This window comes from Corvus kubaryi, unplaced genomic scaffold, assembly GCF_017639235.1.
Source record: "Corvus kubaryi isolate FWS band 111438036 unplaced genomic scaffold, C.kubaryi_AGA036_p1.0 37260, whole genome shotgun sequence".
NCBI classification, from domain to species: domain Eukaryota; kingdom Metazoa; phylum Chordata; class Aves; order Passeriformes; family Corvidae; genus Corvus; species Corvus kubaryi.
The window spans coordinates 8083257-8110525 of record NW_024581077.1 but is presented as its reverse complement, the minus strand read 5'-3'; the positions used below and the strand labels follow the sequence as shown (position 1 = coordinate 8110525).

The following is a 27269-nucleotide window of genomic DNA, read 5'->3' as shown; positions in this document are numbered from 1 at the left end:
CACTGAAACCAATGTTTAACTGTAACAGCATTTTCCAGTTCCCATCAGTCCAAGTTCTACATTACAGATCTGGACATCTGCTGAATTCTTCCTTGATTCAATAAATGTCTGCTCATTTCGGTATCTTCCAATAACTGTAGGGCATCTGAAAGCAATTCTCAGTGATGTTGTCTTAAGGGATAGCAAAAGCTTTAGCCCTTCTCCTGGTTTTGTGGTCAGCTGCCCCTGCCAGCACCAACAGTAGAGTTTCTGGCAGACTTCTGCCCCAAGTGCTAATCTTGTGCATGTGCCCAGGTGACAGGCTGACCAAGCACTCAAAGCTTCAGCTGTAACAGAAATTAGAGCTAAAAGGTGTCTGTGAGATCTGTGCAGCCGCTTGCTGCCTGACCAGCACAGACCATGCAGTTTCTCAGGGCATCTGGTCTGGTCTGGCTCAGTCCTGTGAGGAGTCATGACTGCTTCACTTAGCACCTAAGACCACACCACCACCCAGTCGCAGTCAAACGACTGAGAATTACACAGCAGCCTCAAGGAGAGTAAAAGAACCCAGAGACTGTTCTTGCATTATACGAATAAATTAATACTGATTTTTGAAAGTGGAATGGCTGCTACCACCCATTTTCAGTTTGTGCCATCATAATTTAGAGTGATTTTTGATCACTTGAAGCTATTAAGTTGTAGATTCAGCTTAAACAAATACCTGGACACTCCTGAAAAAAGTGGTTGCCTTTCCCCCTCCATCCCTCTCACCAGACTATTCCATGCATCAGTTCAACTCTAATCTGGCAGAAATCTGTCCAGCCAACATAGTTTACAAGCAGTTTAGCAATCTAATGTGGATCCACAAGGAGTCTACTAGAAACTGAAGTTAGTCTAAAGAACAGGAGCACAAAACTGGAAGCAGAGCAGAGGAGCAAGGAAACACAAGTGGCAGCTCCCTCTTTTCTTCTGCTGTGAACTGTAAGGTCATCTCACCATTTCTGAAGGAAATATAGTCTTGGTCCCAACACAGAACAGTTCCATACCATCCCAACTTTATCTAGAATAGTTGTTAAAGATGTCATACTCTGTAACAGGTGAAAAGAGAATGTGGACAGAAAAACCTAGCAGAAACACAGATTAAATAATTGCATAGCCACCCAAGGACTGGTCTGGGTAATAGCTGAATTCTGCCAAGATCATGAAAATTCCTTACAGTGGCTTGTGATATTCCCTGTTCCTTCCCACCCCGTTCTCTTTGTTCTCCTAACTCTGGCACAATTCTGTTCCAGATTCTTTAAGTACCTGTTCCCTGACTGAGTTTACAGTCTGATAGATAACTGGGCAACCATGATTCAGGCAGGAGTGTAGGAACATGAGGATGACAAAACTATTTAAGCTGCAGAGATACTTAAAAATACACATGGATCCAGAAGGAAATTTTCACATATCTAGGTGCTTCAGCTACCTTCGAGATGAAAGCTTCTATACCTAGATTTGTCAAATCACTTTTCCTCAACTTTAGCCGTAAAGGATCAGATGAGACATGAACAGCTTAAGCAGAGCTGGCTTTGCCTCTGAGCCCAGGAGCAGACGAGATGATCTTTGAAGGTCTCTCCCAGCACCATTTTCTGTGATTCTACTACTAAAGACGATGATGCCGTGTTTATATGCAGGAATGCTCATAGTCCCCATCAGGGTTGAAAGAACCACTGAGCTGAATGCCACACGTGCTCGGGTGTTGCCCTGTAACACTGCCATGTGTAGAAACCGGCCTGTGTCTGCAGCACTTGCAGTCAACAACTTGGGCATTGCTATTGGGTTACCTCACAAGCATTGGTTACACTCCTTGCCCTCCTGCCCACAGGCTCCAACCGGAGCTCCTGGAAAGGCATTTGCAACTATTGTACAAATCAAACCCAAGAGGAAAGGAGTGTGATTCTAAAGGCATTTTCCATGAAAACAGTGTCATTTCCTGATCAAGAAGCCAGAGACAGAGGAAGCCTCTGGCTGTTAATGTGCATGGAGTGAGACTCTGAGAATGTGAAGGAGTACCCAGAACATGGGTCACAAGTTCAAGGTGACAGCAATGAGCAACAGCTGCTGGCTATGCACCCTTCAGCAGCAGGTGTACCCAGGCCCCAGAGGTTTCAGTCAGCTCTGCCAGTGACCAACAGATTTACAAGACCATCTGTCTGGGCACAAACTGCACACAGCCTTCCCAGTTTTGCTGCCCAGATCTTCACCACACACAGACAATACAGGGTTTGTTATGGATTAGCTAATGAGCAACTGTTTAAACCAATAGACAGCCCTAGTTCTCCTGTGCCCATTATCTGGATCCTACATGAATGAGAATACTGCTTGTTCTTTTAGCTGTCATGCTGGCTTTTTCTGACCAAGCAGCTTCCCTTCAGTTTGGGCACTAGAAAATGGAAAGGTTATGTCGTCTTACACTGGTTTTGCTTAAGGAATAAGGCATGCTTTTGAAAGCGACTTTAAAAGAAAGTTCATGTGATAGGTTTTTCTTACTTGCACTGTAGAAGTAAGGGAGTTCCTTTTTGCCTGTGCCAGATCTCCCCACAATCTGCATATTGGCCACAAGATCTGCATATTGACATTATCAGCTCCCTCTATGTATATGCACACCCTTTCTTGAGAAATGCTGTCATCCTTCTCTACTCAATGTTTGGCTAATTAACAGAAGACAAACTCTGAGAAAGCACTCCTGGAATTTACCTAGAAGTCTGCGCTTTTTGTTTCAGACCTAAGGAAGGGTTCCTGCGTCAATCAGTCTAATAAACATACTGATGTCACAAAGCCACAGGTAGTATGAATCACAATGCTAACAATTTACAAAATCATGCAGACATTTACAGTGTAAAGCCACCTAATGCCCACTATTCTCTTGTTTCCTGTGTAAAACCATAGCACTTCCCATCTGGAATCCTCCTCTCATTCATGTAAAACACAGATACACATGCGCACATACACACACCATTCTTTGGGACTAGTTTCACAAATACAATCCTTATAGTTTTGTCTGATACAAGTTTAAAAGTCCCCAACAACAGCATTTCCATTCTAGCTCTTCAGAGGAGAGAGATCCCTCAGCACTGAGCACCATGTTGTCCTGAAGTCTTTGCTGATATCCATCCTATATTCTTCCTTTCTCCCCCATTAATCCTAGTCATGCTCACATGTTCCACATAAAATCCCTCTCCCTCCTAAATGTTAACACCCTTCAAATATTTTTAGACTGTTATTATGTGTCCCCCCACCCTCCACCTTTCAGTCATCACTTAGCCAAGCTATGTATATTTAGCTACTTTAATCTTTCCTCCTAAATCAGTCCCTTCAACTCCCAGGGCTCAATGTTAAGTCTGGTATGCTTGCTCTTCTCAGAACTCACTCCATGTTTTTGAGATCTTTCTGGTACTGTGTTTGCAGAAACCTGTCCAGAAGATAGCTTTACATGCACTTGTTTTAAAGAAAGAAGAAACCCAAGTCAGCGGGTATTATTAATTTTTATTTTTCATATCTGGTTTTCATTCCCAGATTTTGAATTCAATCTGAATTTTTAAATATTAATAAACATTTGGTATTTGTAAGAGCAAATTAGCGCCTGATAGTATTGACCCCAATTGTGAAAGAATGAAGTGGGTTTTAAAATGTAAAAGAACACTAAGGCTTTTAAACTAAACTTTTAAGAAAACCACTGGAAATGTGTAAAGTTATCCAGAAGAAGAGCAGAATCAAAACAGTAACATACAGCAAGGGAAAAGGCTGACAAATTAAATATACAGTCTCTCAGTTAAAAGGCAGGTGAGTGGATATACCTACAAAACATAAAAGCTGGCCTACCACATTAGAAATCAATTAAACTCGATGTGTTACCTACAATGAAAAAAAAAAAAATCCGACCAAGTGCCTTTCTGACAACAGAACACTACAAATTAATTCTATCTTGGAGAATTACTAAAAGTTTGAAATTTAAGTGAAAAAGTCAGAGGAAGAGCCATAAGGGTAATGCAATGTTGCCAATGAAGGAAATCACTAAAACATGACAAAAACTCTGTGGCTGCAGACGTACACAGTGAGAAAAATGTCATACTAGACAGCTCACTTTTTTTAAGCCTGACAGATAAATATGGGGCTACAAAACTGCTAAAAATCAAAAGGGACAGGAAAAAGTATGTGCCCTTTATTGAAACAACAGAATGAAGCCCCCACAAAAGGAGTCACAATAGTTTGGATAACATGTAGTACACAATAAAATTGCTACTATATTTATGTTCAGTACTAAGCATGTTAAGGAAAGATGCCACAGCCAGTACTGTTAACTGCAAGAAGATTTCTGGTGGGCTGGTATTTCAAAAGCAGCAAATTTCTCAATATTCAAGAAATGCTTGGAATTCATGGAAAAATACTTCTTTTTATGCTTGCATGGAGAGAACACCAGTTAAACTGACATACAGCTTAATACAAAAAACCATAAACTTGGCTTACAAAGGAGATGGAAGGAAAAGCACGACAAACTCCAGCAGAAGTCTAACTCACTGCTAATGTCTCCAGAAGTCTGGCTTTGTCTAGTCGACAACAAAGAACCAGAGCCACACAAAAGCAAAGCTGAAAGATGACTGAGTGAAACAAAACCTTGCTATTGAGCAGCTCCAAAAACATTACACCTACCACCAGAGGGGAGGGCAAAGTCTGACTCCTGACCAATTGTCCACAAATCCAAGTTTTGTCTGTCTTCTAGTGTTTAAAATAGGAGATTCCTTTTTTTTTTCCAAAACCATGGGATAAGGGGCTGTTCTACAGTTCACTAGGTCATACTAATGGAAGGGATAGGAACTTCAGAAGTATCTCTCTGAGGGATATCACAGCTGAAGTACAAATTTTGCAATTACCTGGAACATTCAGTTCAGTGTCAACTGAGCACATTCTCAGCATGTTCCAATACCTTTGATTGAAACATCATCAGGTAAGATGCTAAACTACAATACAGAGGAAAGCATTTGAAGACTGACACCTCGAAGGTTTACATATTTTAAATAGCAACGATGCTCCTCCCTCCCCTCAAGGAGAAGTGTTTATGAACTGGGACAGACAGCATATGTTTTATGCTTCTTCGGATTTATGTGCTTTCCAGTTCTACTTTTAGTTAGTCTTTGAGGCCAGGGAGAACATGAAATGATAACTTATCCCTTTGAGATAAAGGCATTATCCTGCAAATTTACCTAGTCATTTCAGAATAGGGGTGGGAGGGACCACCTGTGACCTGGTAACTTTGGCAGCATCAGACTGACCTTTTATCCCATCTTCAGTCATGTTGCAAACCCAAGTCTTTGTGGTCCACTAGCCTGCTCCAGGTTTTAACTAGTAACATGGTTGGCTATCCCTCTTCTATCACTCAGCCTCTAAGCTTTGGACATCTTTAAGTATTTCCTATCAGCAGTTCACAAACAGATGGCACCAGCACGGGGCGATGGATGACTGCCCCCAGCTGTCTGCCCCTCCCTGCTCAGCACAGAAATGGCTGAGCTGTTTGAAAAGCAGCTGCTAAACTAGTGACTCCTTCAGAACAGCCATCTAACAAACACCCATCAATTCTAGCCCCTCTTGCAAAAAGGTGCTCCAAGCCAGGTGTTCCTGCAGTGGAAGGAAACACTGGACAGCTAAGGCAGTAATTCGTTTCTTCCAAGCTCTTACTGTCTCTCTTGTAATGTCAAAATAAGTATCATTTTGCAAGTTACTATTTTTCATTTCTCTGCTCTCAGTACTGTTGGGAGACCTGGTCTATTTAGCATCTCCATGCTAATCTCACAAAGGCACTAAGCTTTTTCCCTCTTCTTTCTCTAGATCAGTACTGAAGATGCCAGGAGATACCAAACACCTAATTCTGTGATCGTGTATTTAGTACAAATGCTAGGTATTACTGCTCCCACGGAAAAACATTGTTGGAAAATGTAAGTGACAGATTTGTAATACTGTACCCCCACAGTGTTCTAGCAGGCAACACTCATAAAATTATTCTGCAAGACCTTAGTGATACCAGAAGGCACCAGAGCAGTTAAGTGCCCCAGACTCAATGTTTCTAATGTCAACACAATGATTAGGAGAAAGGACAGCATTCCATATCAGACAAGACAGCTGCTTGTGCCTTAAGCAGGTGGTCAGCAAAGCCTGCTGGAAAGGCCAGTGAGGGCTTGCACCCAGAGCGTGCTGTGGCATGAGCTTAGCCAGGATGCTGCCTCCACACTAAAATGGAACGTGTCGAGTATAGAAAGAGACAATGGAAGGAAAGGCAGCAAAGGAATCGAGATGCAGATTATCAGTGTACAGAGAAGAGCTTGGCTGACTTTGGTGTGAAGGTGGAATCATGTTCAGTCAGCAATCGGCAGACTGTCGCCTAAAGAGCTGTAAACAAGCCGACTTTGAAGAGGCATGGAGACATGAGCATGTAGAGGCTGAAACACACCTTTCTGTACAATTTTAAATGCATTTAAGCGAAACAGCGCAAATTCTTTATTTTGCCTCAATGCACTTCAGCTAAAAGCTGCCAACTTTAAACTGACAACAGCTTGCCTCACAAAAGGCGAGAAGCATGTAAATTGCACGTAGGAGAGATTCTGAGACCTGGAGCATCTTGCCCAACATAGTAGTACCACACGAGCCACTGCTCAGTGAGAAGCAGTGAAATGGTCCCAGTTTTGTCAGGGGAAAGGGGCATACACAGCTCTCTGTAACACCTCACCCCTTGGTTCAGAGAGCTCTGTGCCAGTCGGTCAGAGGGTGGATAAATAACCATCCCATCAGAGGCAGGGCCAGCTCCACATCAAGCTTGCCCTGTTCCACGAGCTGGCTTGTGAGTACTGAAGATGAAATCAGGGACTATATTTATTCTCCCTGCCCGGTCATATCTTTCTATAGATCCCAGACAGGGCCCCACTTCCTTGGCCGGGATCCTGGAGACGAGTAAGCAAAGGAGGGCATAAATCAGTGCCTGGGTTCTGTCAGGAGCACACTGAACCAACCGTCCACACTCAGAACAGGTGCACTGAAGGCAAGCAGGGACACTGTCCCATTTGGAGTAGTGGGGGAGGGCTTGCAGAAAAGCTCTTTATTTCTTCTCCCTGAGCTTACCCTAAACTTTTCACCCTGCAACTGGGTTATTTACCTTCTGCAGTTCACCAGTCCAGTCAACTAGATGTCTTCCACTTAACACCAATCTATGCTAAGTCAGGCTCAGCTAAGTCTCATTGGTTTCTGTAGCCCTTCGTACTTCACTTTTGCTCTCATTTCTTTTCTTGTCTTTCACTCTCTGCTCTGACACATTCACTCCAAAGCTGAAATACTTCAAGGACCATGCAAAATGTTCAGTAAATTAACACAATCTTAAAACACAACTGTAATTTTTCACCGGTAATTTTAAAAGTCACCCATCATGAAAAGTAATGCAGATATAGAGCAACAAGGAGCATGTCACTAGTTCATGCTTAATAACCATGGGGTGGATTCTCAAGTAATATTTTAGTCTGAGTAACATGTTAAGCAAGCATTGCTCCCTAAAGAAGCAGTCTTACTTTAACCTCAGTCATGGCTGCTCATTCCCAATCTCACCATCCTTTCTCTAAACACCAGCACAAGCAGGTGGGCAGTATCCCAATTAAAGTTCACTTTTTTTACCCGTTCTGACCACATTAGTTTTAAGCTGGATCAGTTCCCCGGTTGGTTCCATAGCACATCCACAAAAATGTCTGCGCCAGCACAGAGCAGGAATTGGTGTCTGCCTAAGAATACTGGCCCTAGATTAGCCTCAGGGTGATCAGCCTTACCCAACCTATATGGCTCTTCCCAGACACAATGATGTATGTACCCAGTAAAACCATCCACTGTAGATAAGGCCATGTAAACAAGACCCCACCCACGCTCCCACAATCAGAGCAATCTATTCCCTTGCTCAGGGAACAATGGCCTGATGGGTGAACAGAAACCTGCAGAATGACTTGTGAAGTGCTCATTAGGAAGCTCCAGGGCATGCACGGAGCATCCCATGATGGGGCCGGTGAAGACAGGCAGATTCCAATGTACAGGGGTAAAAAAAATAGCAAGCACTGACTGGGTAGAAAGAGGGCTGCCTTCTGTAAGATCCTTGATAGTGTTCTGAGAAACTGGCCACCTTGGGACTTAAAACCAAATCCTGGGCATTCAGCCTTTGCTTTGCTTTTTAGTCGCAGAAGTACCAGGTGGCTTCTTGCAATACTCAGCTAGACAATCCAGGCCAGACCAACATTTTATGAACACAATCAAAAGAAAAATTTTAACTGTGGAAAAGGTCAAAGATCCAATTCAAAAGTATGTCTATCACATATAAAGTTGACTTCTGCTGCAGCTGCAAGCCAGAGCTTCTCTGTATTCAGGGCTGGGTATCTGGTTAGCTAGATGAGAAGAACCCACAAGTGAAAGATACTTGTACCAGAGCTATGAGAAGGCAAACTACAATGAAAAGGAGTACACACAACTTTCTGCCCTTCTTAAGATCTGAAAAGTGTAGCTAGTAAATGAACTGTAGGCACTTGCACACCAGCAGAGCCATTCAGGGGTTCAGGAGCTGAACTTCTGTCCTGTAGCACCAGACATAGAGTCCATCACCTGATCTTACCTCCAACAAGAACAGTGAAGACAGCAGCAAGAGATACCATAAAAGATAGGCTTTGTCACACCATTAAGACATTAGATTATATATATTTATATATAAAGATTCGGTCAGTAGCATGCTCAACTCTGAGATCTACCTTATTGATAGTCCCCTGAAAAAGATACCTATAACTCCGTCTCCTTTGCTAATGTCAAGATCTTCACACCGATTTTCCTAAATACAACTCGAGGCAACCAACAGCATCAGCCTGGGAACACCTGAGAGAAGGGAATTCACTCAGAGCATCACTGGGTGCACAGGGCAGGCTGCCTGGAGCACTGTGTTGTGCCCTTGGTCTCTCCTTACCATACATCTTGCCTTCGTCGGACAAGATAATCTTGCGCCGGCCGCATGGTGGGTAGATGGCTAGCGCTTCCTGGAAGCTCTGCTCGATGTCCGGACTCCACACGCCCTCGGCGTCATTGTCAATGGGTTTGTCCAAGGCCTCGCTGCCCCCTGAGTCGTTGCTCCCCTCAGGGGAGGTGGGAGAACTCCACTCGTTGGAGGTAATGGTGCCAGCTAGAAACTCCAAGGTGCCACGTGGAGGAGCAGACTCAGAACCTGCAATGGCAAGCACATCCCATCGGGCAGTTAGAAACCCTCCTCGCTAGGAAAATGGAGACACTAAAGCAAAAAAAAGTTTAAAAAAACGCAGTCAGGAGGGGTTTTACTTCAAGTTTATCTTAAACGATAACCACGTGTTGGATTTTTATTTATGTTGAGATGAAAACCCTTTCTACAAATCCTTCTAAAAAAACAGCCTGCTCCAGTCTCTCTTTGGCTCATTAACTCTGTCACTTCCCAGTTCTCCTCAGAGGATTCTTCTTGTGTCCTTATCTGCTTTATTTCTTTTTCCCTGGACTGTCATTATCCATGTAATTGTTATTTAACTTTCTGAAGCACACATAGATGGATTCAGTCTGTGTGAAAGACTATGCAAAATAAAGCAGTGATGAATTATCTAGTCATCACTGAGCACTGGGGTTGAAATTTTCTTAGATACTGTTTCACTGGATCAGACTTAGTAGTTGGTGTCACTTCTAACACTGACATTTCTTCTCAAGGATCAGCTGTGCTTTAAAAAAGCCGTTCCTGGAGCCAGACAGTTTAATGCAATGTCTTCCAAATCCCAGCATCATATCCTGGCAGGAGTAGAAGGCACCACAGTACAGGGGTGACAGCACTAGGTAGCAGGTCAAGAACCAAGGTGCTTAGCCTGTTGTTACTGCTCATCTTCAGAACGACTTCGGGCAAATTCCCTCAGTTTCCTCTGCCTCTCTGCCCCTTCATCACTTACCAGTCTCAGGCTATTAGATTTGCCACTGGGCAGGAGCAGAAATTGGTTTCTCATTGAACCTGAGCTGGCAGCTGCTAGCTCTTGAAAACCACAATAAATTATAGTCTACTTATAAATGCCTACAGAGAGGCTGAAGCCTTTGAGCGGAGCTGCTGAAACACTCATTGAGAAATTGACTTCAGACCACACAGACACTTCCAGTCAACCAGGCAGGAGACAAATGGCTTCTAAAGACACAGATCATTCTTCTGCCTTAATCCCAAAGCTGTTTGTTTATCATTTTAATAGCTTTGTTATCTGGACTACAAAGAACATTCACAAGCCAGCATTTGAGAATCCAGCCAGAGTTTGAAACTTCCCTCTCTATCACCACATTGAACTGGGTAGCAAGAAAATCAGAATAAGGACTTTTTTTCCAAAAGCGACAGAATCATCAAACCTGCACTGAATATGAGAGTAAGGAGAGAGGTCTGACATAACAACTGTCTAGCTCAGAAATATCCCAGTGAAAATGTAAAGAGAAACAGAGGAGAAATTTGAGTGTGGTATTTGTCAAAAACTAGCTAGAAAAAAAAATATGTGCAGTTATGCCATAGTTGATATAGGGGAAAAGCAGTCCATTCATTCAACCTCAGACCTTCAAAAATTCAGGGCTCATGGCTCCAGAAGCTTTTCTGACATAAACTTTTTTTAGGTCTTTCTTTCATTTCTTACCTCTTTGGATTTTGTGTTTTTAAAATCTTCTCCAAAACCATAATGACCAGATTTATTTTTTTTTAATAAAAGCTGAAATTCTTGAAGAACTTTAACATTTCAAAAGCTGAAATTGTAAAGATTTGACAACACTGGCACTCAGAAGGTTTTGCTGCTCCTTAATGACTTTAAACAGCAGCAGATACATTTTTTACATCTCCAAAACCCACCAAAAGCTAAGGAAACAAGTAAGACAATACTGGGCCTTTGAGTAATTTCAATACAGACAATATGAATTAGACAAATAATTAGACACAGTGTAGTGTGCAGCCTTTTAACAAATAGGTCACAAAGACATTCAGAAAACCCAGTATATGAGTTATTTCCTGTGACAGTATTTGACACACACAAATCACTGGAATGGCCTACCACTGCTCATCCATCCATTTCACCGCCTACATGAGATTATTTCAATCCTCTTGATCCACGGTATACTATTTCAGAGCTCTAATGAATATGGAAAGAAATAATAAAATGGGAGGTGAGAGGGGCAGAAAGGGGAGCTTACACTTGGCTTTTTACCACTGGGACAGACATCCCACACACACTGTGAATGGCACCAAGGCCAGCAATGTGACTTTAAGAGACCCTGAAATGAAGGGTAACAGTTGCTTCCATCACCAAACATTCCCCCTTTTCACTGACAGATGCTAATAAAAAAATTACATGGGTATTCAAGAGATTGTCCTGCTGGGGAATCAGTGTAGAGGAGTAAGCTTTCCACAGGGAGACTCTGACAGGGAAACAGAATTTATCTGTTCCAAATGTTCTCCTTTTGATATTCCCCAAGCATCCCTAGTCCCTGGAGGCCCTCCAGACCCTCCATAGTTAACGCACATTAAAATCTCCACAAACACAAGGCCCAGGCTGGTTTTAAGTTATGGTGACAGGCTGAGAAATGGAGGGTTCAGAAAGAAACCCAAGGTGTAACAGCAAGTGTATTCATCACACCACCTGCACTGGGAGCCGCAAACCTCACGCGAGCCAGCAGGCTCCACACCAAGTGAAAACACGCTCCAACTGCTCAACTACAGGACTCCCAAAGCCACAGTCACTGGAAGCTACGGCTCTGCTGTCAAGCCAAATCCCCTAGCAATGCATACAGGCAGACAAAGTCATCTCCTAGGGAATGAAGGACCATCATGGCCATAAAAAGCATCTACTTTGAATCCAGTTATTTTCATCTCCTTAGTGTCCATGCTGACACAGGGGAATACCTAGCAGATGATTTCATCACGGCACACTCTTAAGTTGCAACTAAATAAATGTATCTGAAGCATAACTCTCCTCCCCCCACCACATTCACACCCTAGGAGCTGTTGCCTGATCATTGCATACTTTACAAGGCTCTGCACCTGCACTAAGTGCTTTTGGTGACACAGGAAAATCTGGGTCCATTCTAATCCAAGATGCAGAATAACTGGAGGAGAAAACATGTCCTATTCAGTGCAGTGTAAACTCTCCAGACTGTTCTCCAAAACTTAAAGGAAACTTGCACTGACTTAAGCAGATGTAATTTGTACATTAAGGGAAGTCCACAAAGCAAGAGACAGAATATGTGAACTGAGTTTGTGAACTTTCACACTGGTGTAAATCAAGGGAGATGTGGAACATAATAGCAGTGACAGAAGAAATTATATAAATCTTGAGTGACCAGACACTTTTTTTTAATGCTTCTTACTTTTTGTGCCTTGCCCAGCAATGTTCTATCTCAAGGTACAGCTAGGTCAAAAGGAACCGAAATGTGCTATTATGCCCAATCCCAACTTTTCTACACTTGGGGCCTGATTCTGCTTTCCCTTCTTGGTACTAAAGCTATTGCTGATGGATGATGAAAAACGGGGAACCATACAGACTATAAAATCAAGGATGTTTGGCCATCTCCAGCTAAAACCTCTGTAATTACTCAGATTACAGAGCACACTAGCAAAAAATCTTACTTCTATTTGAAAACTTCTGAAGAAATTCCATAGACTGAAATGGCCATGGAAATCCTTATAACTCTATGCCCCTAGATCAGTAAGATGCCAAAGGCTTAACAGGTCTGCAAAGTTTCCTTAAATAATGTTGCTTAACTAGTGAGCTCCACGTGCAGTCCCAGGCAATACTCTGTGCTCAGAAGCAATAGACAGTAATTCAGGGAGTCCTGGCTGGGTGCTATCTGATCTGTTGGTCTCTGCTTTGGCTGAACACTTTCAAGCCTTCTGTCTCCTGCACTGTTGATCTGAACGCAGCGGTGGCCAAGATGACCACTCATTAAACTAAGCAAAGCAAACTAAAAAGAAGCTGGGGGCTAAACCCCGTGGTAAATTACTTTATTAGTATGGCAAATTGGAAAAGTGGCAGTGAAATCACCTCCCATTGAATGAGCAATCTGGTGAAAAACAGGATTTTTCAGAAACACGAGATTGTTGAATGTCTTATTTATAAGAAAGGTTTGAATAATATTCATTAGTAACTTCTTTAACAAAATACAAATGTTTCAGTTAGCATCTACTTTTCAGCTTGCTTCTGTCTTCCAGTCAATAGTAACTACATGCATACAGCCTGGTAACTTTAATAGTTATTTGTATTACTCAATGTTCTAATATTTCTAAATATTTTAGTATTTATTTTAAGTTCTGCCTGTGGAACAGTTTGTAATCACAAAGCTTTCTTCTGATGTGGAGGGAATTTAATTCCGAAAGCACTAAACAGACATCCCAGACATAATCACACAATTCCTTCCCATGTGAATTCCCTTACCAGGCACAGTTCTCAGGAACAGTGTAGTCAGAGGATGTTGTCCCATACTCATAATAGCAAGTTTTGCCAGAGGTCATAGGGCTTGGTGTTTGTTCTCTTGAGATTCCCTCAGTCTGAACTTACGTCCCACTCCTTGGCTTTTGTACTTCTGTGATTGTACCTTACAGTTTTTCTAATTCTGATCCCACTCTTATTTTACTGAGAGATGATTAACTATTTTTCTTTATAGGATCCAGGCATGGCTTCTGTCCCAGGTTCAAAGACACAAGACCCCTCAAAGCACATCCACCTCCTCATCACAGTATCTCTTCCTTCTTAATGTTTCACTCTGTCCAAATACTGTTTCTTATTCACTCTTGCTGCCTGTTTTTCTTTCTGCCGTGGTCATTTCTTAATAAGTCACTCACAAAGCAAAACCATGGAGAAAGCACAAAAATACTTCAGCTCCAGCAGCTTTGATTTAAGTGTTCCAATTCTGATAATTTCAACACTAACTCTCTTTCCTTTCACAAATGGTATCTCATTGAGATTCAGAGATCCTGCAGGGCTAGACAGCTGCCAAGAGCCCTTCAGCCAACGTCTCACTGACAGGGAGCACATCTTTAAACAGACTCCATAGTCTGACACATCTGCTTTCTAATATTAATCCCTCAGTCATAACTGTTGGTAACAGCTCCCTCTTAAGTGTTTGTGGCAGCTGCTCAACACAAAATCATACTTTCCTGAGGATCTGAAAAATTGCAGCCAGCTGCCTCCAGTTGTTCAGTTTTCTTAGAGCTGCTCTGTCCAAGAGACTCCCCCCCACTCCATGGCCACCCCCTTTCCCTGTTGGAACCGAGCACAACACACTGGGCAGAGATGTCCCCTTTCACTCACCCCTCCCAGGCAGGGGCACTTGCCAGCACAGCCACGTGGAGTCGGACAGGCGGTTCCACTCCTGCTCCTGAGCTGGCTGCACCCTGAGGAAGTAGCTGTGTTTTACCAAGAGCATCCCTTCACCTTCGGTCTCATTCACTGGAAGTGCAGGCTGTGCTGGCAGGGATTGCTTCACCTTGCAGATACTCCTTGGTGTCATTGAAATGCAAACAAACCCAAACAATTCCGGTATTCACTACCTCAGTAACATGAGCCAAATACTGCTACTGTAGAGGATCCGAACCACAACATTTTCATATCAGATCAGCAGTCAGAGAATTTTTTTTAAAAAAAGGTTAGTTCAGCTAGAACAGATGATGTCCCGCTGCTCAAACTTTAGAGTGTATTATATATATAAGAATAAGAAAACCTGGAAACATGAATAACCAGCCACTTACTCCCATCTAGAACACCTAACAAATGATCTTACACGATGCACTCAATACAAGGAGATTTGGGTTTAGGGAAGCAAAAGTCTGCAATACTAAGAAACCTATTGCTCAAGGTACAAGATGGAAGATAGCATTCAAACTTACCAGAGGAAGAAGACTGGGAAATTCTATGGGACACTACAAGAATAGCTTAGCTCCTCTGAAAGAGAAAAATGAGTGCAATCAGTAGATGAGTAGCTCCCAGACGGTGCAACTCAAAGACTGCAGGAAAAACATACTGGAAAGGGAAAAGGTGGGAAAGCAGGTATTCAACAATAAATAAGATTTGTTAAAGCTCGCAGACAAAAGAGGACAAAATCATGGACAAGTTTACAAGGTCTCTGCAGAAAAAAGGATGCAACTGTAGCAAGCCCAACTGGCACTGAACTGTAGCTAGGAAGGTAACAGCACTTTTGCAGCACCAGGTAGCAACCAGTTCCTCAGGCTCCTTAGGAGCTGCACTCCCATCATTAAAGCAACCTGGAGACAGTGGAGATGGGTGGGTGCAGTTCTCTGAGCCTTTTGAGGGGGCTTTGCTCAAACACTCCGTAACATCTTAGCCAAGGGCTGAGCCTGGCTGTCATCTCACTTTTTGCCCCGGGCCTCCTGCAATCCTGAGTAATGTTGGCTATTCCCTGTGAATGGCCCTATCCACCCATGACACCAGAGTACTGCTGCATAATCCCATGAATAAAACCAGTTAAGGTAAGTGTTACTGGCTGCAGGGGATGTAAAAGCTCCTAACTAGCCGTAGTGCCAGGCAAGGAGGAAAGAACTGAGATTTCCCTCTCTGTACTGGGCAAGGCAATACACTCGTTACATCCACAGGCTGCATGGTGAGATTTTTGTCTCTGTCTCAACACTGAATAAGACTGGTTTACAAAGGAACGTGCACTACTAGCCTCAGATCATATCCAGCAGGAGGCTGGGCTCCAGCTACTCAGCTTGTCACACTGCCTAACACAAAATCAAGCTTGGTTTGTTTGCTACACCGAAACTGCCTGCAGCAGCTGCTGTTCAAAAGGCACCTGACTTCCCGAGCAAAGCAAAACAACTCTTAAATTATTGCAGTAGCTAGCTCTGGCTGAAACAGAGAGAGAATGTAGCGTCCAGCAGAGTGATATAAATCAAAGCAAGGAGAGAGGAGAACTTCTATCAGTGCAGCCCTGGATAATGCAGTCAAACAGGATGTGATGAGATAAGGCGGTGTGTGGCCTTGCACACCATCCAATCTGTTACATTTGAGATAAAGGAAACAGAGCACAGAGCCTTGCTGCCCTAAGGAGGGGAGAAAAAACCCCCACAATCCAACAACAAAACCCAAAGGCCAGTTCTGATCCCACTAGTCTGGGGGTGGCCAACTCAGGGATCAATCCTGAGCAATGGGCAACTCGTGCCCAGCTCCCATGTACAGGCCACATCACAAGGCCACCAGCCTTGGACTGACAACATGACTACTGGGTGATTTATGTCTCAGCTGGGAGAGAAAAACGAGCCAGCAAGGGCAGCAGAGATTGACACTGCCAGGTTGTGCTGGGATGGAGCCACGCACTGGGCTGGCCCCAGCTCTCAAAGGAACAGTGGAATTCCTGGGGAGTCACTGTTATCTCCCATGTGGGAACTGTTCCCAGAGCTCCCATTCTCCCTGACTTTCCAAGACATGTGGCATGTGTTTCACAGCTTCCCCAACAGATGAAGGTTGTGGCAGGGTGAAAATGGTTCGTCACCCTCGTGCTAGCAGCAGCAGTCACCAGGAGTCATTATCCATGGAGCTGGTTAGAAAGCAAGAACCAGGAGGAAGTCAGATAATCACATCCCTTTTCTATCGCAGAAGCATTGGTAGTGTCAGCTAACACAGGAAAATTGTAACTGTCCCATTTTACAGACAAGTGTAGATATTGACTGACTAAAATTACTTGGGAATTACCAAACCAAGCTAGAGACAGAAATAAATCAAGCCAAGCATTTTCCCAAAGAGTATTATTCACTTAATTATTTAAGGATAGGGAACCTTCAGTCGCAACCTTAAAAAAACCTCCTTGCTCCTAATTCCACTGAAATTCAGTTGTCCTGAAAATCTCACCATCAGGCTCAAAAGCCCCCATTTTACCTATGGAAAAATGTATAGCACAAAGATGTAACTGAACCACCCAATGGCAAAATCAGAATAGGGTTAAAAAAGACAAGAAAAGGTTAACTTTAAAAGTGATTTGCAATTGCAAGTGGTAACTTCAGAGGGGCTCATGTTTAACATTGTCTGGAAATAGAGTATCTTTTGACTATTTGCTGACAAGTAACACTAAGCTGAGACCCATAATGCCCACTTTATGATATCAAAATCAAATTCTTGTTTCCTAATCCTGCCTCCTGCTCATGACATCTTTCAAGCTCTTGTCTAGGACTCAAAGATAGATATTCCAGCAAAGCCTCACAATTTGGACATCCTTAGCTTCCCATGACACTAATGGCAGAATTGCACATGAACTCAGACAGGAGACAGATGTTTGCAAATCTCATCCAAAGCAGTGAAATGTTTAGCTCCAAAACTAGAGTCAGTCTCCAAGAAAAGAAATAGCTGAACCTGGGCTAAGAGACTTAAAAGAGAATAGACAGACAGCGATCACACAACCCATGAATGCAGTCAAATTTCCCTTTCTGTTGTGCTTGCAGGTGGTCTGTGTTGCGGGCATGACCTGTCTGGTCAGGGCTAAGCCCTCTACTAAAGGCTCAAGACAAATGCAAATCACAAACAGCCAGAACAGGTATATAAAACGGGACAAATGCTCAGTGCTCTTTTCACTTTTCCACCTTCAGTCAACCAATTACACATGTGCTTTGATTTTAGTAGTAGTCTGGCATGAGCTTAAAGGGGTTTGATGCTTGTCATAATGCAATACCTAAGTAAAGAAGAAGCATGATTAAACACCTGCATCACATAAATGAACCCTCCTCATGGCTACCAACCCAGCTGCACTCTCCTGGGGTATTCAGGCACCACCCCAGCTCAGGTTTGGAGTACCCACCCATCTGGATCATGCAGCAGGTCAACATTTACTGCTTACACGCTCAGTTCTTAAGGCTGACACTAGCGAAAGTCAACCTTTCTGAAGAACAGTCTGAAATTTCCTAGCAAGGACACACCAGACATTTTTACCAGATTCCAATGCTCCTACCAGTTTGATACGAGACAGTAAAGCCACCCTCAACTCAGACCAGTGTAATTTTGAGTTCAAACTCTTTCCTCTCTCTAAATGTGGCATAAACATGCCGCCATCTCCAACCTGCTGAACACAGAACGATTTCATAGAAACCAAATGAAAATCATGAGAATCTGTAATTACAACCCCAAACCTCAAACTGGAATCAGTAAAAAAAAAAAAAAAAAGAAAAGAAATGTCAAAAACTGAAAAACAAACTTGTCCCCACATATTACAGGAAAGCATGAACCTTTTGATTTATCTCTTTGCCCTTCCAGACCCTTCTTGCCAGGAAGGTCAACAGGTTATATACCTTCTGCTGGATTAATCTACAGGAGAACAAGGGCAGCTAGCCAAGCAAAACTAGATTCTTAAAGGGACACAGCCAACCACAGACTCTACTACTCCAGTTTTTAAAGCATGTTCTTACAAATAAAACCTAAGACCAAAAGCACTGCAAAAAGATGCTGCTACTCTATTTTTCAGTTCACATACTGGGTGGAGAAAAGCAGAGATTTACATGTTTCACCTGCACAGTTATTTTCTTCTGATCATATAGATCCTTCACAAACAAGTGGGGGCAGAGAAATAAATAGAATTTTATTATTTTATTTTTATAAAGATAATTCAAAGAGCAGTGAGAGTGCTTGGATATAATCTTCTTACACAAACCTCTCTTTTACACCTTTTTTTCCCCCCCTAAGCTGACTAGCTTTTCAAACCAAAAGACCTGCTTAAGTCCTGCTAGTCTGGTACCAATGAGCTTTATTTCAATGAGCTGTGGCAATGTATGCTCAGGTAAAATGAACTTAAGACACATCAGCAAATCGTCCCTTTCCATTTCAGTACACACCTGCTCTGTGTTCTCCTGACATTTCCTCCTTAGTTAAAGCATTCCAGGTTACAAGAGATTACACTATGCCTGGACATCTGTCATTAGTGGCTACCATACTGTTGGAAGGGAGGCACTTTGAGGGCTACGCTGATTTATTTTCTCTGGCAATAGCAAAGCAGATGTTTCAAAGGCTTGCACCCAGGCTCTGAAAGCCACTGGCACTCAGAAATACAGGAGTGTAAAACACCTACCCTTTGGCAATCACATTCTAAAGAAGGTAAGAACAAGGTAATTATAAACCTACAAGAGAACAGAAAAACAGAGCCAGTGACTCAGCCAGTAGCACCAGGAACTGGAAAACCTGCCCCTCCCTAGCAGGAAAACGTCTAATTCATATGGTGTTAAAAACAAAGGGGAGTGACTGCATCATCTCCAGAAAAAAGAGGACCCAAGGGGCAGGAACAATAAAACCAAAAACCTACCAAACCCTCCCCCCATCCCAAAAAACCCCCAGGAACTCAAAACACCACCTCCTAACCCTAAAGAACTCTTTCTAATAATCTAGTCTCAGATCTTGTAAGGAGCTCCACACATGCCAACTCATGGCTTTTTTACAAGGCTCTACAAAGGAACAGGCTGGCATTTATTTAGCGTGGTTGTTGGCAGAAGTTGGAGAGAGAGCAGCATCCGTTACTGTAAATCCTAATAAACCTGATTGCTCCTCAAAGGAGGACAGAAATGCTGTGAAGGTAGAGAATGAAAAGAACACAGTGCACAATGAAATAAGTTTAGATTTAAAATAGCATTTGTTACTCTGTACAGAAATCACAGCTAAAAATTACTTCAGATTGGCATTGGAGAGTACTGATCATATTATTCAAAAATTAACGAATGGCTTCAAAACTATGCAGTGATATATGTGATATATAATACAGGTACGATATATGATGAGATACAAACAGAACCAACAGATACAGAGGGCATCTACTGGGTTGCTGCAGGGATCTTTTCTAGTCCAATTGTCTTTGACATCTTAAATAAAGATCTAAGACTGTAAACTTCATGCTGTATCACCTGCAAGTTTCATTAACGTTACCTTGAGTCAAACATCGGTGGGTGGAAACAACTCAAAGGGTGTTAGTGTAAAATAGAAAATGAAAGAAGCAAGGCAGACAAATAGGACTATGTGGAAAAAGTAATGCAAAGAAAACCCAGAGACAAAATCAAGGAAAAAGCCCTGCCAGAAGCAGGAGCTAAAGACAGGCAAGAGTGACAATGCTGAACAAATGAGAGAGTTGTCTGCAAAGCAAATGCTTCTGCAAAATGACCAATGTGACTTTAATCTGCCTGGGCTCAGATATCACTTCAAGGCAATGAAGAGAGATGAATCACTCCAACTCGTGCAATATTAGATCTCATTCTGACAAAAAAACCCACAGATAAACTGAAGAAAGTGAAGAGTACAAAAAACCTCCAATAATTAGACCTAGAAAATTGAAAAATATTATTAGTATAGCCTCACTAGTAGCTTGTGAGAATGTAGAAGGTGCAAATGCAGAGAGAAATAATAAGCAGTCATTTCAGAGAAATACACAGCAAGGCAAAAACTGCTGCAGTAGAGTAAGAAAACTTTCCTGATGTACATTGGGTGATGAAAAACTTGCCCAAGAAAACTTCTACATAGCTTGGGGACACGGGAGGGAAGAACCAAACCAAGCCAAACCCCAAACCAAACAAATGAACAAAAGACAAACATGAGCTATAGGGAAAGTACAATAGATCTTTACAAAAAGGTAATACTAAATTTTCACTTTCTTCAGATACAGTCATGGTCAGATAAAACAGAAAACCATTTCACTCTCACAGGAGCTATTGTAGACATGGTCCAAGGAACTACCTAAGGTGGAGAAAAATGGCAATGTTATTAAGAAAATGTCCCCATTCTTCCCCCACCCTTCACCTCCTAGTCACTGCACCCCCTTTCTCCAGACACACCGGCACATGACGGTATGATTAACTCGACTGGAGAACAGATGTGGCTGAAAACGAACTTGCTAAAAGCTAGTGTTACTTTTCCTCTGGATCAGCCCCCTGCCCCGGGGCAGTGAACAGCAGTGCCAGTGTCCCTGCCAGTGACAAAGCACAGAGATGTGACAAGTAAGGAAATGGGTACTTTGAGGCTCTGGGGACAGGTCCACAGCAGTGCCAGCCTCAAGTCTTTGTGGACCCACCCCTTGGGTTAGGCTGGGATGGAACCAAGAGCTGAAAGATACAGAAAATGACGCATAATACCAAGGAAGGAAAGCTGTGAATGAGCATCCAAACAGAGATGAAAGCAGCATCTCTTGGAAACTATTTTTCAGCAACCCTCTCAAAACTACTTACTCTACTTGTGTTGTGCAAAACTAATACCTGAGTAAAAAAAACAACAGCAACTGTAATTTTATGTAAACCACAAGCAAGATAGGGTGCCATGGAGCCCTTTTTCTCTTGAAAGCTTGGCAGTACTATTTTCATACCATTTTCCCACAGGTGTTCTATAATATAGCAACATTAAAATGCTTATCACAGTAATAACCTAAAATACTTGAAAACCATCGGTAGCAATAATTTAAAAATCCAAAAGAAGTGGCAGGATCCAAGACAGTGGAAAAATCCTGGTAACCATTCTCACGCACATTTATTTGCTTCCAGGATCACCTCCAAGAGGACACAAACAATGAGCTGATAGCCCAGTTTAGAGATTGATAAGACTAGTTTGAGGGAGCCATTCCCACTGGGATTTAGGAAAACCTGAAAATGTGGCTGCACCCACTGCAAAAAAACCCTGAAAAGGTGACTGGCTGCCCTTCACTCTGCCAACCCAAGTTCCAGAGAAAACCACAGTCCCTCAGCATGCAGCAGCCCTAATGAAGAAGTCGCTCTGTATTCACTCTAAGACGATCCCAGGCTCTTCTCTGTCATGAGAAAAAGCTCTCGAAACCAAAAGGCTTTAATTGCACAGGTGACTGTACAGCAGCATCAGCCCAGCCCTAGCACTTGCTACATACCCACTCTGCCTTCCCCCTTGTTCTGTTCCTCTCGCTCCTCCCCATTACTCTCTGCCCTGTCCTGCTGCCCACTTCCTTCTGCGGGAGAACAATAAAACCTCTCACATCTACCCAGACAGATGGACAGACAGGTGAACGAACGCTCTCTCACTCTGCACACAGACACCACAATCAGGTCCTGGGGAAGCCGACCTGTTCCCAGTAACAGGAAAAGAGAAAAATAAACCCAATCCCTAAATCTCCTTTCCTCCTACTCAGCCCCCGGCACTTGAAAAGTATTTTGCGTTGTTTATTTCTAGAGGAATCGCAGAACTCAACTCTTAAGGTTAGAAAGTAACATGAGAGTAACTCCAGGTTAAACAAAAACAAAGTTGGTAATTAGTTGTGGTTAGTTCTGAGTTTTTGTTTGTTTTTGTTACGTTTTTTTTTTTTAACATATGTGATCGTTCGCTATAAAATACAGAAGTTCTTAAAACCTGTTGAGTTACACTTCTTCCCTCTTCTGCAAAAAAGCCTTATCTTCAGCATCCCATGCCAGAAATTGTTTAAACGGAATTATCTCCGTTTAAAAGATAAAAGATTACTCAGGAAAGCTTTTTGTTTGGTTTTTTGTGTGTTTGGCTTGTCTGGGGTTTTTTTAATCCTTTCCTGTGGCATGCCACCAAAACCCAACTCTTAATTTCAGAATAACTGAACTAGGAAAACATTTCCTCATCTTTCGGTAAACGCACTACAACAACCTACATACCTTCTCACAGATAGGCTTCCTTATGATTGTTATGATTTTCCCCAAAACATCTTCTATAATTTACATTAAAATTTACTACAGAAAGTCCTGCTCCACCTCTCCACCCTCCCCAAGCACATCTCTACGAACCGTACAGAAGCCCTTTCCCCCCCCCCCCTCCCCATTATCGCTGCAGTTTCCAGCCGATGCGGCAAGCGACCGAGTTCCCCAAGTGCCAGCGCCGGCAGCCCCTTCCCGGCGGGGGAAGCCTCCACTGAGGATGTTCCCATTGCTTCCTTTGTACGCCTGTGCCTCGCCTGTCGCCCACGGGCGGCTCCGAACCCTCCCTCCCAGCCCGTCTCCCGCAGGCACCCGCGCCCCTTCGCCCCGCGCCAAAGCCACCGTGGGACAGCGTGTCCTGACCTGAGCGAGGCAAGAGCGGCTGCTGTTCCGCAGGGACAGCGGGGACCGGCTTCAAATCCTCCTTCAGCTCCAGGACTTTCTGCCAAGAGAGCACTGAGCGCTGTAACTGCGCGCCTGCCCCTCGCTCCCGCCCGATCCCCACCCCCGAGCCCGCAGGGGTGGGAGCGGGGGCTGGGACAGGGGGAGCGGGCGGGTCAGCCTCCCGCTCAGCATCGTCGCCGCCGCCAAGTCGCAGAGAAAGAAAAAGTTGGCGAGGAGCGGCTCCGGGGTGGGCCCGCGGGGCTCCCCCTTGCCGGTCCCGCGGCGGCGGGGAGAGGCGAACAATGCCGGGCCGGGCGGGTGGCCGGGATGGGATGGAATGGAATGGGATGGAATGGAATGGGATGGGATGGGAGCGGGGGGGCAGCCGGGCCGGCGGGAGCGGAGGCACAAAGCGCACACTCACCTGAGGAGCGCGGCGCGGCCGGCGGGACGGCGAGCCCGGGCGGCGGCGGGGCGGGGGGGGGGGGGGCGGCCGGCCAGGAGTTTGGGAGGAAAAGGGAGGGTTTTTATTTCCCCTGGAGTTTGAAAGGAGGAAGTGAGGAATGCGAGGAATGAGAGTTGGTATGAAATGAACGCGGCCGAGGGAGGGAGGGACTGCCGGCTAAGGCAGGGGCTGGGACGGGGCTGGGAGGGGACTAGCGGGGGGCGGGGGGCAGGGGGAGAAGGGCCGAGGCGGAGTTGGGAACAAAACCCAGCGGGGCCGGGCGATCCCCGGCCGGGGGCCGTGTGTGACCGGGGCGGAGGGAACGCGGGCAATGGCCGGAAGAGGGGCCCGCGGGGGTGGGGGAAGGAAGCTCCGGGCGGGCGGCCGGGAGCGGGGGAAGGGGGCGGCTCGGTAGCGCTGGGAGCGGGCGGGACGCCGCCGCCTTCAAGAATCGAGAGCAGGCACGGCGCCGGGGCGCGGGACAAGTTGGAATGCGTAGCCCGGACGGGCCGGCCTCGGAGCCCCGGGAACGCCGCCGCTTGCCTGGTGCTTTCCCAGGGGCGATGGGCCAAGCGCCCGTGAGGGGCTCCGGCCCCGGGGAGGGACGCCCCGCGCCGCCCGGGCAGGGACGCGGCTCCCGGGCTCCCCCTGCGCGCCAGGCGCGGCCCGGCGGCCGCGGAGCCCCTCAGAGACGGGCCGTGATTTCCACCCAGCACCGCGGAGCCACTGCGAAACAAACGGCCCCAGCCCGGCACGGCAGCAGGGTTCTCCCGAGGGCAGCCCGGGCAGCAAAGTACCCACCCCCCGACCTACAAAGCGGCGGCCCCTGGCTTTTCTCCGTCTCACGTCGAAGCTGCTCCTTTACTGTCCGTTCATACAGGAATGTCAACGTGCTGTGCTGCCCTAGAAAATGCTGATATGAGACTGAGAGTTGCACTAGGGTTGGAAAGCCACATCCCCAAAACAAGAGCAGTAGGAAACCAGCAAGTTTAGTAAATGTAACTACATCCTAACAGCAGCTCTGGGAATGCAAATACATCAGCAAACCGAACTTTTTCATGGCTCCAGCAGGTGATTTTGTCACAGATGCTTGGTGTGCATGTAACTGCCTGTAAAGAGTTAAAACAAGGCTGGGTTTCTTTAAAACTTCAGTATATTGAAGAAACTGAGGGGTTTTTGTAAGAACCCAAAGCTAAAAAAGTTCCTAACTCTTTCAAATTGCAGAGAAAATTGCAGAGACCTGGAAACAGGTCCTAAATGTGTCCTAAGGCCTCAGAAACCAGATGACAAAACCCATCAATTTCATAAAAATAAGGTTTTCTTATACAACTGTAGGAATGGAGAGTATATACAATATAAATATGATGTTGTTACAAAATGCAGTGAAACGATTTGGGGGGGATGGTGGTTTTTTTTGTTATATAAAGCCTTGTAATGAATTAATTTAGCCTCTGTTTCTATTAAGCCACATGTATTTAATAAAAACCCCTGTGTATATGAAAGGTAGTTCACTTCTCATCACATATATTCACTGGGAATTCTAGGCCAGGTCTCATAATTATGTGACTAACATACTGTTTTGCTCCCGTTTCCTTGCCAAATCCACACAGCTCAAAGAGAAGGGATTGAAACCTATTCCTTCCTGTGAATCATCACACAAATTGTTTGCAGGACTTCAGTCAGTTGCAGATGGAAACTCACTCAGGAGTATACAGGTTTTTTAGTGGTGGGTTGTTTGGGTATTTTTACTGGAGGTAATGCAGAACCAAACTATTCTACTTAGAACAGAAAGCAGAGAGAGGTGGGGAAACTTATCAGACTTAATTCCCCAACCCCATTTGTACTCAATGATTTTCTTATGCAACTTTTAAAAAAAAGCCTTTTTTTTCCCCCACAGTAAATCAGTATTACTTTCCCTATAATAAATAAAGGGCTCAATTCAATTATGCTTTAAAAAAAAATCCATTGTTTTCACCAGAATTTTCAGCTGTTTTGTTGCAGACAGTGCAATGGGTCGCCTTGTATGGAGATGTTAATTGAATCAAATTAAATTATCAAAAATTCCAACCTCTGGAATACATTCACCCATTTATGTATTCTCTAAATTGAATGTTAAATTATCAGAGCAGGTTATGGTTACCATAGGCTTTACCTTAATGCATGTTGGTGAAGTTAGTTTGCTTCTGGATTTTTCTCCCATTTTGGAACAAAAGACGTGACCTTCAGCTGCCAGTGAGGAAACAATAATTCAATATAGAACACGTTAAGGGATGCAATGAGAAGACAGAAACTACAGAGTGTACAGTTCAAGAGATACAAGAATTAACACAGGTACAGGATCTCTGCCTTCTTTCCTGGCAGGGCTTTCAATTCTTGCCACCTCATAGTGGTAGCTGGCTGTTTTCCCTGTAAGTAAGGGAGCCTGACACCAGTGTTGCTTTTCTACTCTTCTTCATAACTGTACCCTGGGCCAAATCTCTTGGCCCTAGGATTACTTAAGGGACTTTCTTAGTTCTGAACTAGTTCCAAACTGCAGCTAGGTACAACAGTTTGATCCTGTGGCAGAGAAGATGAGATTCCTGACTCTGCCAAAGTAGGAATCTGTCCATAGTTCCATTTCACAGGACCACACACAAACTCTTAAACTCAGCTTGTAAATCACAAGGAAGGCTTTGCTTTTCTCCTGTACCAGGAACAGGAAACCTAATTCAATGTCAACTGAGGGATTTACAGAACTGTTAATATCAACAAATAGAGGAGCACACTAAGTGAAGCAAATGTAATAATTATGCTAACAGTCACAAAACCTCCTGTCCTACTGCTACCAAATTCAGCAGCAAAACCTCAATGAGAGTGAGACTCAGCCCTAAAAGAGCAAGAACTCATTCACTGTCTTTTGTTTGTGAGCCAAAGAGCCTATAGCAGCCTAGAAGGCGTTTCCATCTGCTAGGCCTGCCTTTAGGACTCAAATTTAACCATTTAATATGCTTCTTTAAGATCTCTCTGGTATTTCAAGCATGTTACATTTTCATGTATGCAACTAGTGTTACTGTGTTAAGAACAAATGCCCAGTCATGTTTCTCTTAGTTTTCTCTCCCTTTTAAGGCTAATTTGGCTTAGATGGAAATAGTGGGAAAAACAGAGGTGCTTGAAGAATGGGCTTGCATGTTGAGAGCTGTGCCAGTTTCTCATTATCAGATCCATTGTATCTCCTCTTATTGATGTTCATACATCTCTCACTGGAAATAGGAAAATATAACCACTTCAAGTTGATGCTCTTCCTAGCCTTGTATTACTTCAGTACCTGATTCAGGAAAATATGTTCATGTACTTCAACAGTTGAATGGGTTCAGGTGGAAGGTAGGAAAATGCAGTAAGAACCATCTCAACTGTCCTAACTGGATGCTGGGAAAAACATTAAAAACACGGGACAGAGAAATGGAACCAGCTTAAACAATCAAATAGAAACCAAGAACTATAGGGTAAGACCTGATAATGGTGGGGGGGAGAGTATTAGAGAGACTAACCTTACATTTAGTCCCAGACTACTAAATGTATGCGAAAAAAACCCTAACACCACAAAGAAAGAGAACTAAGGAAAGGAACAAGACTACAAAGGAAAAGAGAGAGTAAGAAGACATGATATTCAAGAAGATAGGAAGAAACTGAGGTATACATCATAGAGAAGGAACAAAGTACACCCACAAGTGACAACAAAATAATAAAAAAAAACCATTTAGAATTAAA

At 44.0% G+C, this 27269-nt stretch overlaps 1 protein-coding gene across 2 annotated transcripts in view; it reads right to left on the bottom strand.

Annotated features, from left to right (window-relative positions):
• Positions 1–23229, bottom strand: part of TEAD4 (TEA domain transcription factor 4) — a 51095-nt gene extending 27866 nt beyond the window's left edge. Inside the window, exons 1-3 of one of the 2 annotated variants that reach the window (XM_042024289.1) lie at positions 23057–23159; positions 14930–14984; positions 8990–9244 (exon numbers count right to left, since the gene is read on the bottom strand). In XM_042024289.1, the coding sequence (XP_041880223.1) occupies positions 8990–8996 (7 nt within the window). In that variant the 5' untranslated portion in view covers positions 8997–9244; positions 14930–14984; positions 23057–23159. Of the gene's footprint in view, positions 1–8989; positions 9245–14929; positions 14985–23056 lie in introns of both variants that reach the window. The other variant, XM_042024290.1, reaches the window with a different exon arrangement.
• Between the last annotated feature and the right edge of the window lie 4040 nt (positions 23230–27269).